Below are 15,663 nucleotides of genomic sequence, written 5' to 3'. Positions count from 1 at the left end.
GTACATACACTGCAGGCCTACTCCCTGAGGCAGATGCTTATTCTGCATTTAAACTCATTTTAGAGAAGAGAATCTTCAAAGATATTCTGAGGTTGTTGAAGGTTTCTTTTAGTAAGTAGGTGTCTGAGGCCAGAGAACAGCCTAGTGTATTTATTTGCCTTTGTCCATTTACTTGTGACTTCTCTACATTCCTTTATCACTTTGTAATTATTTGAAGTTTAATAACATTTTATTTGAAATTTTGATACCAGAAACAACTTCTAATGGGATTTGTCCAGAGCTTTGCAGAATGTGTCTGTGTTCATACATTTTATTACACTTTTGAGACCTTTACACTGGCTGCATATGACTTGGGTGTGTTGCCTTCTCCACTCTTTGAACCAAAATGTTTGGCATTTCTTACCTATTGGGATGAATTAGGTTAGCTATAGTAGTATCCTTCAAACTGCGTACTTCATTCTACTTCGTTCTTCTAGAACAAGGTTTACTTCTTTCCCCTCCTCTCCCAGAGTGTATCTTGAAGTGGCTGTGTGCTTTGTGAAATACTGCTTTTTAGGATTTTGCTGTCTCTCCGCAATATTTTTTTATTCTATTCTTGCAACTGACTTTTTTTTTTAATGTAGAATCATCTTTTAATAATGGCAATTTTAGGTTTTTTATCATCTGTAGGTTTCACCTAATTGGTGAATGTAGCTCTTATCCTGCTATGCTTAACAGTCAGATCTTATTTTTAAGTCCCTTCTGTGTTTTGGGTATATATACATAGTTCATATTTCTTTCTTTAGTGTTGCTCTTATTTCCTTAAGAGGCTGGTTACTTACTGGATGTGGCAGGCACGTTTGGAATGTAGCTACAAAACAGGTTGAGCATTTCATAAAACGCTTGGAAATACTACGTGGCCCTTTAAGCTGTGGACCTGGTATTGGCATAGTTCATTGTCATGAAATGCGCTGAGACTAACATTTGTGTATATTGTAAAGTCAAACTCATGTACTGTGAGTTCAAAGCTGTATGGGTGAATTTTGAGTCTTCAACCTTGGAATGAACAACAATATTGTTGACAAGGTCTGATTCCAGGAAGTATTAGCCTTCACTCAATCAATATATATATTTTTATGTAAAAAGATGCAGCCTGTGTTCTAGGCCATGATAACTTTAACAACAAATCTATAATAGTACTTATCAGCCTGCCAGAAAACCACAGAAGCCACTTCTATAACTTTGTTATGGGAAGTTCCTGCAGGGTCTTTTCCAAAGCACCTTTATTCAGCTGTCTCAGTTTGGACACTTAAAAACTAATAGTATAAATAAATAAAAATTCCAAAATACAATTTAAAAAGGATACTAATGAAATGTACTTGGTTACTTTCTGCTGTAAGCTGCCAAAGATTACACCTGTTTCCCTGCTATATCACCAGTTAAAATGGGTGATCAAAGGTACCTTGTGAAAGGTGAAGTAAACTATATGAGGATACATCCAATTTCTTTCCCAAATTAAGTAATTATTTCAGTATAGTTTCTCTAATTTTGCCCAGGTATTTTTTCAGTGTGTTAATTTATGTAAACTTGATAGTAAAGCATAATTTAAGTTGACTTTTTTACATGTAGGTTTCTACAATCCAAGAACTTGTTACTGGTTATGAAGCCTCTTTGAAAACTTGTGACCTTTTTAGTACATGTGGTAAGTTTCTATGGTCTTATATTAATTACACTGTATAGTTACTAATTTGTTTATGGTAGTTACCAAGAACTGTTGAAATGCTGGTACTTTTTGCAAGAAAGTAGTTGTAATACCTTCTAGTAAATGAATGTATTACAAGAAATTTGCTGGATTTGCCAAGCTTTGTTTTTTGTATGTGTTTTTCAAATGCAGTCTTCAGCTTTACTGGTTACTGTAACTTTTTCCATTTTCTTGCAGAAAACGGAGAGAAAGAGCCCCCAACGACACTGCTTTGGGTTCGATATTTCCTGGCACAGCACTTTGACAAACTTGGCCAATGTTCCTTGGCCTTGGATTACATTAATGCTGCAATTGCAAGCACTCCAACATTAATAGAACTATTCTATTTAAAAGCAAAAATTTATAAGGTAAAAAGTGACTTTGGACATGTAGAGTACCTAGTTTATAAAAAAACCTCATCAGGCTGGTGTGAATGTGTGGATAGTATTTCAGTTAGCAATGGTTATGGGCACCAGTTTTCATGTGGTTTTCTTTTTTTGGGACTCTTCTGTCAGGAAGAAAATGAAAACCTTTTTGTTCAGGTTTTGCAGAGCAAGTCACAACTTGAAGCAGGTTGTCATTCTGAAAAAATCTGGGGGTTGGGAGAGTGAACAACAATACTTGCCTTTTGTTATTTCTGAGGGAGAAATACCAGTAACTACGGATTTCAGGAGTTTGTCAATAGCAGGCTTATACTGAAAGTTAACTATTTAATTTTTTCTCTAACAGCATGTTGGTAACCTCAAGGAAGCTTCCAAATGGATGGATGAAGCACAATCTTTGGATACTGCAGACAGATTTATCAATTCTAAATGTGCTAAATACATGCTGCGAGCAAATATGGTGAAGGATGCAGAGGAGATGTGCTCTAAATTCACGAGGGTAAGTATATTGCTTTAATAAAGAGAGGTTTTGTTTGCCTCTGGCAGTTTATTTTTCACTCATGTAACTTTTGACAAAAAAAAAGTAAAATCTTTTATTAGTGTCCAGTTTTAAGATAGTGCTCTAACACTTAGTGGTAAATAATTCTATAGAATCATAGAATGGTTTGGATTGGAAGGGACCTTTTAATGATCATCTAGTACAATGCCCTTGCCGTGGGCAGGGACATCTCTCGCTAAATCAGGTTGCTCAAAGCCCTGTCCAGCCTGACCTTGAACACTTCCAATAATGGGGGCATCCACAACCACACCAGTGTCTCACCATCCTCACAGTAAAGAATTTCTTCCTTATGTCCGATCTAAACCTGCCTTCTTTCAGTTTAAAACTTGTTACCTCTTGTCCTGTCACAGGTGAAAAGACCCTGATGAAAAGTCTCTGTCCTTCTTATAAGCTCCCTCTATATATAGAAAGGCTGCTGTAAGGTCTCCCTGGAGCCGCCTTTTCTCCAGGCTGAACAACCCCAACACTCTCAGCCTTTCTTCACAGGAGAAGTGTTCCATCCCTTGGATTTTTCATGGCCCTCGTGGACCTGCTCTAACAGGCCCATGTTCCTCTTGTGCTGGGGGCCACAGAGCTGGACACAGGACGCCAGCTCTAGACCCAGTAAAGAACTGAAAGAAATGGTTGTTCAAAGGTAGTTGTCCAGAAGTATTTTTTTATTGCCATACTTCAAAGTACCTCTCTGGAAATGTATCTGATGGATATGTTTTTTACAAAACCTGCCATTTCCCAGTAATACCATCTGACCTAACGGCACAGGAATGTGCACTATATTCATTGTGATTTAGCATTAACAAATTAATTTGGACTGGAACATTCAATTCCTTTAAGCTAGTGCAACAGACAAAAAAAAAAGTTAAAGCAAATCCTATCCTTAAAAGATGGGGTAAACACTTTACGAATCTAAATTTTATTCACTGTCAAAAATATGAACTTTAAAGACCAGATTTCCATATTATTTATGTAACTAAATATGAGGATGGCTACTTGGTGGGGTTTCCTGGAGCATATAAATGGGTTAGGATCCTTAATTCTTATTAATTTTAGGTGTGAAAACTCTTGAAGGTGAATCCGAGCTTTCTAGATATTTCTAGGAACAGTTGAAATCTTGATTACTAAAACTCATTGTGTATGGTTGTTGGAAGTGTTAGAGAAAGAGACAGAGAACTCTAGCGTAGATCCCTGTGGTAAGACACATATCTGATCCTAAATAATTAAACATTGTGAGTTGAAGTGGGTTTTCTTTCTGGTATAAAGACTGTTCTGAAAATTTGGTGGCTAGTATTTGTGATGTGAAATTTGCTTCCAGGTTCTTTATTCCTAATCTAAAGCCTTGAAACTATAAAGAATACATCCTAGGATTTTTTTTTTTTGCAAAAGTATGAAGTATAAATCTAACTTCACTTGCTTAGGCTAACAAGTTCGAAGAAACTTAAAATTTTTCATACTACAAGGTAAAGCAGTAAATATATTGGTGGATTTTTAGACTAGTAGATGCCACTTAACCTCACAGGTAAAAACAATGAAAATTGTTTGCTGAACTTATATATTTTTAAACATAATTCTGTTTTCTGCCCCCAAATGGTAAAAGTAAGACTGTGTATATAAGCACAAATTAATCTTAAAAAATCTGAGATGCTAATCTTGCTCAGGTAATTTTTTTTAAAATCCTTTAAATCTATTCTTCTCTATCTTGGGGAGCATAGGGTATCACAAGTATTACTCTCAGTTGCTATATCCATTTTCTGTTGCATTGCAAGTGATTGAAGGACTAATTGTTTCCTATTAGTGGTTTGAAACCAGCCATAATTGAAAGAAGCAGCTGGTAAATCATAACAGCAAAAGGTGATAATGACACTTATTTCAGGAAGGAACTTCTGCTATGGAAAACCTAAACGAGATGCAGTGTATGTGGTTCCAGACTGAATGTGCTGCAGCTTATCAAAGGCTAGGGAAGTATGGTGATGCCTTGAAAAAATGCCACGAAGTAGAAAGGGTAAGTAGGTGCAAACACCGTCAATTTATTTCCCAATATTTCTTACACACTAATGAAGATATTTGCTGATATAATGAGCATTATTATTTGCATATAAAGTTTCTAGTATAATGATTTTTAAAAATAGGTTAATACTTGGTTATTTATTGTAATAAATTTCATCCCTAGCTATTATGTGAAGAATGGTTATTTGAAGTGAAAAGGATTCAATATCAATACCATTTCTCCTAACTACAAAACTTTATGCTGTCTTTTGTCAGTTGTTGGTTTTAATCAGAATAATTGCATTTCAGTTGGTTTTTAATGAGTGCCGAAGTGTTTGAACAGTCACATCATAGTTTTTAACAAAATGAGTTTTTTCTGGCTGGGTTTATTCCCTACTGACAGATTCTCTTGGACAGTCAGTACTATAAGGATATTTCTATGCCTGTTAGTAAAAAAACACTAGTTGTACTTTTTATTCATTTCCATCTAAGTAAAAAAAAAAAAATAGACTTAGTAAGGGAAATGTGTAAGAGTTGTGTGTCTTTTTTTCTTGAAGCATTTTTTTGAGATAACGGATGATCAGTTTGACTTCCACACGTACTGCATGAGAAAGATGACTCTTCGTGCCTATGTAGATCTTCTGAGACTAGAAGATGTGCTCAGGAAACATGCCTTCTACTTCAAGGCTGCCCGATCAGCAATTGAAATCTACTTGAAGCTCCATGATAATCCTCTTACCAATGAAAGCAAAGAACAAGAAGTGAATTCAGGTATCTAGACCATAATGGAGGTTCATGTGTGTATGACACATGTAAAACCTTATTAAGCTAATTATGTGCTGTAGAATAAATGAGTTGTAACATACACAAGTCTTTCCTCTTCTCAGTCACAATTCGGTAACTGAAAAGAGATCATAGATAACATGCTACAGCGTTCTTCCTTTTTGTTCTCCTCTCATCATACTGTAAAACTAGTGAATGAACCTAGCTATAGTTGGAGTACTTAGAGGAGTGGCATTTCAGAATATTAAGAGGAAAATAAAATTCAGTTCAGCAATTTATCCATTTAAACAAAAGATTAATGTCATTAACAGACGAATTATGAAACAAGGGATAGATTTTGTGGGAAAGCAATCCGAATTGTAAGAATTTAATTTTGATCTAGTGTATTTAACTTAGTAATACTAGTTAACACTGCATTTTGTCAATTCTCACATAACTTCAAGACCAAAGAATACATGGATAAGTGTGTATTAACAAAACTAGTACATATCTAAAATTAGTGTTAAATGGAAAGCAGACTTTCTTAGGAAACCAGTGAGGTGTGGTTTGAAAATCTGAGGATTCAATGACAATGAGTTAAGAGGTTTTTTTCTTTAAGATAAATAGTTGCTTCTCCTTTTGTGGAATTGCAGCTACTGTCAGCACTGCAGTGGCTGTTGACTAAAGGGGTGGAATTGATGCTCTCTGCAAAGGGAGGAATATTTGACATGGGGAAGAAGTTAAATTAAACCAAAAATGCCCCTTAATATTGCCAGTAGAATCTTACCTTTCACTCAGAGGTGAATAGTAAGTTTTTCCATATCTGCCTATGTATAATGAAGTACGTAAAAAAGGCACACTTCACAGCGCAGTGCAACTTGCATCTTTTTTTCGCTCCAATTTTAATTTGTTTCTGTATATAATGTAAGACTGGTGTGTGACTGAGTCTAAGAAATAGTTCCTTTGCCTGCTGTGCACTGGGATTCGGGAGACTCATCCACAGGGGAGGACAGTACTGTATGAATGGGGTAAAAAGAACACTTGCTTTTCCTTGCTTCCCTATCTCAGAATGGTGTCTGGCCCCAGCAGAGAGGTCATGGTGCCATAGCCACAAAAAAAATATGGGGTTTTTTGTAGCCCATTATTCTGTTCCTCAGTAGCCCATTCTTCTGTTCCTTGCCATGTTATTAGCACAAATCCTGTTCAGTGAAACACCACAGTAAAGAGGGTGGAAACTACAGTATTATTCTGGCTAAACTGATCAGGTCAATAGGACAGCAAGGAAGGAAAAAGGAGAGGGGTGAATGGAAAGGCTGAAGGCTCCTCACTTCTGTGTGAACCTGTAGGAAGCCATGTTTTGTGTGCTCTGCTTTTCACGCAACTGTTAAACTTTCTTGGTTTATCTAAATGCTAGTCCAGTCTAAACATCTGAGTACAGCAAGCAGCCTGAAGATTCATATAATGGTCCTGTTAATACACACCAGAATAATTTACCTCCTCACCCCAAACAATACAAGTTTTTCCTTGCATCGATTTAGCTATCCCATTGGCATTTGCAGAAAATTAATGCAATTATCATGGCTGTATATTGTTCAGACACTTAAAACAAGCTTGTTATCTTTCATTAAGATGGAGTGTAAATCTGTCTGGATGTTTCTAGTTAGTGTTAGAAGGAAGCTGAACTACTGTCAATATGGGAGCTTAGTATTACCCTTGAAAACCATTGTCTGTTTTCTAAAGTAAAACCTGTCACAGATGCAACAACTTCATGTAATTAACCTTTCTAACAGTTGAAGTTTTTATAACCACTACATAAAAATATGCAAGATCAAGTGTTGTATTATGCTGTAAATGGTAATCCAGTAGTTAATGTTGGACTATATAGTGATGATAGTCTGGCAAGTGCTGATATTTACAGAAATTGCTGTAAAAGTATGCCATTTTGATATGGGGGAGGAGTGTAGTGGCATGTCAGAGTTCGAGAGAAACAAGATTTTAATTAAATAGTTTGTTAATATGTTATCTGCTTGTTAATATGTAGAAAACCTCTCTGCCAAAGAATTGAAGAAAATGCTTAGCAAGCAAAGAAGAGCACAGAAGAAAGCGAAACTTGAAGAGGAAAGAAAACATGCAGAAAGAGAGCGACAACAAAAGAATCAAAAGAAAAAGCGAGACGAAGAGGAGGAAGAAACTAGTGGACCCAGGGAAGAGCTAGTTCCTGAAAAACTGGAAAGGGTTAGCATGGCCTTTCATGTTAAATTCATGTGATTATCTTAAAAAGCCTATAATACGGAATTGCTATCGGGTTCTCCTAAAAGAATCCATTTTTTTAACGAAATCATTTTTGTATGCGAAGACACCTTTTTGTAGTCTACCTCTCCTTACACTAAAGAAAAGTAATATTTTCCTCTAATAAATCTAAGTTCTATATTAGTAACATTATTACTTTCTTTAAATTTTGGTTTTTTGAACAGTAGGCCGTTCTTCATTAAAATAGATACTGAACAAAAAGATGGTTCTTGCCTGAAGAACTCTGGTTTTCATAGAGTAAATAGAGAAAAACTAACAAATATGGTTGCATTTCACAAAATTGAAGACGTGAGCCAGTAATTCCTCTAAACACAAAGAACTATCTTCTTTATCACAGTAACTTCAGAAGTTGGAGCTTGTTGTCTAAGGTGGTCATATTGTTTCCTGAATGCTAAATTATGACACTGAGTACTTTATATAAGCACACACCTAAGCAGGGTTAGCAATGATGTTGTTTTTGTCAACATGAAATGATGAGTAAACAGTTTTAAACCTTGCTGTCCAAATAAAAATGTTGTGGTTCAGTTTTAATTCAGAAAGCTATCTACAGTTAACCTTTGGCTTCTGATTATTTAAATGCTCTGAATAACAGAAACTGTCCTTGGTTTTTGTTTGACATCTATCTTAAGCTTTAAATTTCACTGTGTTTTTATTAAAACAGGTAGAAAATCCATTAGAAGAAGCCATTAAGTTCCTTATCCCACTTAAGAATCTTATTGGAGATGACATAGAAACACATTTATTAGCATTTGAAATATACTTTAGAAAAGGTAAAGTACTGCATAATTTTAGTTTTGCTCTACAAAATTTAACCCTTCACTGCAGCCTCTGTTATGAGTGTAGCCTAAAATGGTCTGGAATATAGAGCTTTGCATCATATCCAGTAATAATAGGGGGTATAGCACTTTTATTTTAAGGGTGGCTAAACAAAAATAAGAGCCAAGTTAGTTGTAGTATATACTAATAAACTCTATGTAAAGGTATTTGTAATGTGATCTCCAGGGGAAAACAAAGCCAAACAGATAGTAACATCATCTATGCAGTGTTGCCAGAGTTCAAGCAGCAGGCATTTCTATTTCATTAAGTAATTTGGATGGGAAAAATAAATCTTTCTGATTCTGTGACGGCATTGATGTTTGTAATGTTTGTATTAGATGTACCAAAGAAAACAATAGTTGATATCAAGAGAAAAATTTCTGTGTTCTTAATCTTGGTATGTTTTTGTTGTTTTTTCCTTCCCACAGGAAAGTTTCTGTTAATGTTACAGTCTGTCAAAAGAGCTTTTGCTATCGATGGTAATAACCCACGGCTACATGAGTGCTTGATTAAGTTCTCTAAAGCTGGTATGTGCGTAGGAAGTACATATGTATGTATAAAGGTACAGGAGGTTATATTGTATTGAGGATATAACTACATATTTTTGTAATGTATAAATGCTCTTGAAACAAACTGATTTGAAGAAAAATAAAAATCGTTTGTTTTCCATGGTAATACCCAAGAAAACACAGGCTGTGCTATGCATGTGTCTGCATTATATTATACTCCTTCCTCCATTAATCCACCAGGTGGACCCACTAACTCATTTTGGCTAGATTTCACAGAGGAGTAGGTGTTCCAAAGATCCTTGAAATTCTTATCTGCTGCTTACTTTCTTAAATGTTATGGGACACAGATTTGTTGACTGAAGCAAAGTATGTGTTGTGAACTTGCAGCAGAAAGTTTACCTGTCAGTGTCCTTTATGAGTGTGTTGCCTGTAAATGTGTTGGTAATGCTTGTGTTGACGTGTTTTGAACAGAAATTTGGGTTTCTTTCTGTGCCCAGATTTTGAAAAGGGGAATTTTAGCTGTGATGTTTATCACTTCACACTGTTTTCTACAGGTGTTTAAATGGCCTTTTTTGCTTCTCTCTCTTACCTTCCCCCTTCTAGTATCTGACCATAGTAACCTCCCAGAAATTGTGAGCAAGGTCCTAACTCAAGAAATGCAGAAAATCTTTGTTAATAAGAACTTGGAAAGTTTTAATGAAGAATTTCTCAAACACAATGCTACCTCCATTCAGCACCAACTGTCAGGTTTGTTTAACTTTTTAATGCTCTTCAAAAGAGATTAAGTGATTTAAATCCAGAATCTTTCTCTGCAGTCTGGAATTCATACATATATTCCAATGAGCCAGAATTTCACATGCTTACAGTGGGGTGGGGTTCTGCCTGCTTTTATCGTGTTAAAAAAACTCACTCACTTTTTTATTAGAAGCATAAGGAACTTGCTGCTTACCTCCAAAAAGTGTGACCAAACCACCACAGATATTCAAGTATGGAAGCACTGTTGTCCCTCCTGTTGCAGTTTCCAGTTTTGAAATTATTAGAAAATACAAAACAAAAAATCCTATATATTAAAAGCAGGGCTTCTTCCTGTTTTCTTATCAGCTGGAATGTGTCTGTTCCTACTCATAGCTTTGTCACATAGCAACAGCATCAATAAAAATATCATGACAAACTTGTTAGGCTGCTTCTGCTTTTCTGCTTCATGGTCAACAGTGAAAATGTTGAAATGTGACACTCTTGCACTGTTTGTGAAGAGCTATGAGTAGCTGCTGGAGATAAGTCAAAGGAAGTTGGAATTGAAATTTGTCATGTCTACTAAGTACAGAAAGTTTTGGAATAAAAACGTGTCACCTGAGAAGATAATAGAGGAGGAAAAAAACCCAAATGCCTCTCCAGCAGTTTGGAAGCAAAAGTAAGTGTAGATTTATCTAGATGTATTATCACGTCAAGAATTTAGAACAGTACTGATCTCACCTAGTTCGTAGAAGTTACTGAGGGTCTGTCTGTCCAGAGTCATTGGAGAAAGTTAGCTTCAGAGGATTATTCATCTCTCTTAAAGGAAGGTTAGGTAACTTACCCCAAACCTATAGAGGCCATTAAGAGATCCATTTCAGGACAGCATCTTGAGAGAAATATTTGCATTCTTTTCTTCTGAGCAGGCTCAAGTTCAGATATTTCAGCAGGCAATTGCTCCTGATTCATAAAGACGTGTTCTACTCTTGTCATTGTTGGGCATCTAATGATGTTTTCCAGACTCTTCTTTCTGGTCCTGTATTATTATGGAAGATAGTATAGTCATTTTATCATAGTAGTTGTACAGGCTAAGGCTGTCATACTTCAGAGTTTGGCTCCACACTGTCTACATCTTTAGTGCCTGTCAGAACCCAAGCTAGATCATTGGCAGTGATGGGACCCGTATTAGAGACATGTCAGGGAACCATTTGAAGAAGGTGAGTCTATTCACACTCAGGGGAGGTAAGGGGCTTAAATGTGCAAAAAGCTCCTTAGTCCATCGATTGACGGACCTTAGGGTCCATTGATCACTGTGATCCAACAGTGTATCGATAAATTTACAGGCAGTGGGAACAAATGTAGGATTAGGATTTTGAAGTGAAATGAGGAGTGAACTAACTATAGACATGTCCTTGGTAGCTTCAGGTCTTCACCTATGTGTCAAACTTCTGTTTATGCTGAAACAGGTTTGAAGTGATAGACTTATCTACTGTACAATTTATAACTTCTTAAACTGTCATCTCTAATCCAGGTTTGAAAATGTAAAGGTCTAAAAGATCTAAACCTTAAGTCTAAGAGTACAAGTGAGTGTTTTCTTAGTTTAAAGTGATTACTAGTAAAAAAATTAAAAGCATAATTTTAATCCCTTTTCAGTTTCCGTGCCATAGCCTCCCTGACTTTAAACAAATGTAACTAGGTTAAGTTTAATAAGTTTTTTGACAATGATGACTCAAACCCAAATATATTCAGTCTAGTGATTTATTTTTCTGAAACCTTCTGGATACAAAAAGCAGTAAGAACTAGGAAACTTACTTTAATTAGAAAAACAAATTTAATAATTGAGGAAATGAGCAAGAGGAGACAATACACTCAGAATGTGGGTTTTCAACTTCAGTAAAACGATTTATTAAGCTTTTTGTTCTTTGTAGAGAACTATGTAGTGAGGTGTGTCTGGACTTTGTATTTGAGAAATACAAAGGGAACTCTATGCAATGCCTACATGTTCATTAATGTGAGATTTTAAACTAAGGCAGCTATGATATGAGGAGCAATACAGTATTTTGCAGAGATGCACAGACCAGTTTTGATAAACTGTGGTCCAAGAAGCTGCATAGCTACAGTAATACAATGTCTTACTACTTATCAGTGCACTTTCCTTGTACCTAAGCTGTTTCACTCAGCTCCAGGTTAGTAGCCTAGCTTGGCCTTACTTTCTGCCATACAGACTTCCTTCTGGACTGTGTTCCGCAATTGTTCAGTAACCGTATTGTTCACTTTCCTCCAGTACTTTTCAAAAGAATTCAGAGTGTCTCTGAGAAAACGTCTTTTATGTCTGTATTTGTAGGATGGATTTCATTTAGCCTGCTGATTTGAAGGGCTTTGTCATCAATGTACTTTGTATGTGTATTTCTTGACTGACAGGTCTTCAGTAAAAGTGAGGCATTTCACTTTTGCAGAAGCAGATCTTCTGTGTTACTCAATCCTGATGCTTCTAATAACTTTCAAAATAGCTTTAATTTTCTTAGTTTGAAGTTGTAAATAAGGGGGGGAAATAGGGTTTCTTAAAACTTCACAGAAGTCCTAATTCACACAGATTTATAGGTTTTCAGATTGTGTTGTCTGTGAATGTAGTATTGCATTTAGGAATGCTGTTATGTAAGTGTTGTGTTCTTTCTTGTGATAAGGTGCAAAGATGATGTATTTCCTGGACAAATCAAGACAAGAAAAAGCAATTGCTGTTGCTACTAGATTGGATAAAAATATGAGAGACAAAAATGTGAAGGTAAAAGATAAAGAATTTATCAGCTGAAAAATGTGTAGCATCTTAAATAATGTATACTTAAGTGCAGGATAATATACATTCTACATATATCATGATAAATTAATATTAATTGAAAGAACAAGTTTTCAGGTTTTTTTCCCCCCTAAGTACAATAAGATATCTGGATACCAACAGAGAAGCTGTGTATGCTCAGATTTGTATTATTTAAAAGTACCTTTTTTTATTCTAAAACAATTGTAAATCAAATTTATTAACTGTTACTTTTGTTTCTTTAGACATTAACAAAGGTTTTTGAGGCACTGCTTGACGGCAGTTTGGGAAGCTGCCACGCTCAATGTGAAGAATATCAAGCAGCATGTCATAAACTGTTTCCTTTTACATCTGCCTTTATGCCTGCCACAAACGAGGATGATAGCAACATTGCATCTGTGAATCATACAGCCATTAACCATGATTTACTGTCTAATGAAATTTGAAGTAGCATGTGCAAGCCCGTGTGTGTGTATACCTACATGCACACATGTATATGAAACTCTGACTCTCATTACGTGCTGGCTGGATACAGATCAGGGTTACTCTTCCAGGTTGTATTTTAATATCTTTAACAGGTATAAAACAAAATATTTGCATAGTTAAATGAGATGGAGTATGCTATTAGTTATTTTTTTTCTCCCAACAAAAACTGCCAATATTTATGTAAACATTATCCTTAATCAGCATTTTTCATGTTTATACTTGTACAGTTTTAAGTCTTTTAATAATCCATCAGCCCTCCCTCACAAAATAAGGATGTTAAAGACTGCTTTCACTTACGTGTTATTATATATACAGATAAATGTGATCATATCTTGTTAATAAATTATCATTTGAACGTTTTTAGCAGATAAAGACTGAAGTGCTGCTTGAATCGCCCTCTTCATCTATTACTGTTCTTTAGGGTTTTTCTGGTTTTGTTTTTTCTTTTTCTTTTTTCCTTTGGTCAGTTTGGTTGCTTTTGAAGCACAGTGACAATGAAAGCATTGGGGGGTTGCATGTTTTTGTCAGGTTGTGTGTCTTAAATGGAACCAGTGTTGATGGATATGAAGATCAGGTTTGTGTAAAAAAAAAAAAAAAAAAAAAAAAAAAAAAGTAAGGCTTTTTGAAAACTATTCTATCTACCTTGTGTTCCATAGCTATTCTTTTCTCAAGTTTATGGTCAGTTTAACATTTTAAAGTTTAAGTATCCTAAAACAATTCCCTGTGAAAATATAATGAATTTGATACTGTTTGTCCTTTGTTCCATCTTCCCCTTCCTCCTTTTCCTTCTGGTTTCTCCCCATCTGTTCAGCTATTGACACTTAAGCTGAAAAAGCTGCTCCAATTTTGAGCAAATGCAGAAGGTACAGTAATGGGGAATACAGTTCTCTACATCATAAAAATTCACTGGTAAGTGTACTGTATTACCTTCATTAAAAGTCTTAGTTGTCCACTTATGGCCAATACTCCAGTACTTCTCATGCCTAAATACTGTTGCTTTAGGTGCTGCAAAGCAAGTAGTGTGTGAGGAGTATGTTTTACATTTAAAAACTAAGGGAGCACAAAGAGGCTGACTACAAATCACAATGAACCTTTTTCTTATTTTGTATTCTGGTGCATTAACTATTAAACATACAACAAAATGAAAGTCTGAATCTAATACACCTATTTAAAGCATAGTATTGCTGGACAAAATGGCTACATATGACAGCTTTACATTCTATAAGAACTGCTATGAAAACATAACAATACTGTGGCTTGTACAGAAAAATCAGTTTTCTGGAAACTGTAATGGAATCATTCGATCTTGGTTTGTTTTTATTTCACTGCAATGTAAATAACTTCAGTAATATTAACTAGCCCCTCAAAGGCAAATACAAGTTCATGAAGAGGGGATTTTATTAAGACAAATAAACTGTTCTAATTAAAATTCTCCTTTGTGTCATCTGTTTAGATTCAAAATTGTTGAATGGAAAACTCACTGTAAAATATTGCCAACATATGTTATGCTATAATAAATTATTTTGTACACACTTGCCTTTGGTTTGGAATTTTTGTGTATTTATGGACATCAAACTTCAGCCTGTCATGTTCATTAGTTTTTTTCCATTCAGTTGCACATTCAGTGGTTTAATGTGAACTCTATATAGTAGTAGAGAAAAAAAAATATCACTGTATTTAACATGTTGAGACATATGTATACCTCTGTATATAGTAAGGTACTGCCCTGAGAAACACGGCAAGATGTTTTTCTCTTACGCATTCACCATATGCCATTTGTTGTGGAACAACTTGCTCAAAGATGTCTTGAGCAGGGAGAGGTAGTTGACCATAATGGGATTGGTTTTGCTCAGCTGTACTCTAGAAGCACTTTATCAGCCTGCATAAGGTAAAGATATTAAGTGGTATGGTGGTCTTCTGTCTCTTAGAGCAATGACACATTGGAAGAGATTTAATCCCGGCTTTCAAAAGAAGGCTGCAGTGCTGTAGGTGGGAAGGTAAGACTGCCATTCCAATCCTCTGGTACCTGTTTAGCTTGAAACTTTAAATCAGCCTTGAGCAAAAATACCTGGGGTATCTTCTCAGCAGTTTATTCTTTGAGGAAGTAGATGGGTAGTTTTATGACTTCTAGACTTAAGAACTGTAGGAGCTCTTTTGAGAATTCTGAAGATACAGAAATTAATTCTTCTATCGCCTGTTGTGTGGTTTGGTTTTCTCTTAAAACTGCTGGAGGCATAAGCTGCTGCGTTTTCTTCAGGGCTGTCGTCCCATGTGTAAACTGCTTGGAATAATAGAATCATAGAATTGTTTAGATTGGAAAAGACCTTTAAAAGATCATAGGTGCTTGGCAATCCTATAGACCATTGCAAAGAGCATACAGATGTCCTAGTATGAGCAGATTAACAAAAATAATGGCGAAGAATAGACACTAAGGAAAGGTGTTTTTCTTTAAAATACTCTCAAAAGATTTGGTGTCTTGTCAGTAACTTGAATTAGAAAAGGCATCAAACTTAACAGGCCGGGTAAATCTTCCCAGAGGAGATGTGCAACAATATATAAATGCCCACTGTTCACAAGTTGTAGAATTGGTGCTT

General features: G+C 35.6%; 1 protein-coding gene across 1 annotated transcript in view; it reads left to right on the top strand.

Moving 5' to 3' along the window:
* Positions 1–13,873, top strand: part of LOC104614476 (N-alpha-acetyltransferase 16, NatA auxiliary subunit-like) — a gene marked incomplete at its 5' end in the record, with an annotated part of 34,164 nt that extends 20,291 nt beyond the window's left edge. The window contains 11 exons of the mRNA XM_010287701.1: positions 1,609–1,681; positions 1,919–2,088; positions 2,450–2,602; positions 4,530–4,658; positions 5,200–5,413; positions 7,446–7,639; positions 8,376–8,484; positions 8,959–9,057; positions 9,643–9,786; positions 12,456–12,553; positions 12,829–13,873. Coding sequence (XP_010286003.1) covers positions 1,609–1,681; positions 1,919–2,088; positions 2,450–2,602; positions 4,530–4,658; positions 5,200–5,413; positions 7,446–7,639; positions 8,376–8,484; positions 8,959–9,057; positions 9,643–9,786; positions 12,456–12,553; positions 12,829–13,029 — 1,584 coding nt within the window. The remainder of the gene's footprint in view (positions 1–1,608; positions 1,682–1,918; positions 2,089–2,449; positions 2,603–4,529; positions 4,659–5,199; positions 5,414–7,445; positions 7,640–8,375; positions 8,485–8,958; positions 9,058–9,642; positions 9,787–12,455; positions 12,554–12,828) is intronic.
* Between the last annotated feature and the right edge of the window lie 1,790 nt (positions 13,874–15,663).

Source organism: Phaethon lepturus, unplaced genomic scaffold (assembly GCF_000687285.1).
Source record: "Phaethon lepturus isolate BGI_N335 unplaced genomic scaffold, ASM68728v1 scaffold16055, whole genome shotgun sequence".
NCBI classification, from domain to species: domain Eukaryota; kingdom Metazoa; phylum Chordata; class Aves; order Phaethontiformes; family Phaethontidae; genus Phaethon; species Phaethon lepturus.
This window is presented reverse-complemented; position numbering and strand designations above follow the sequence as displayed.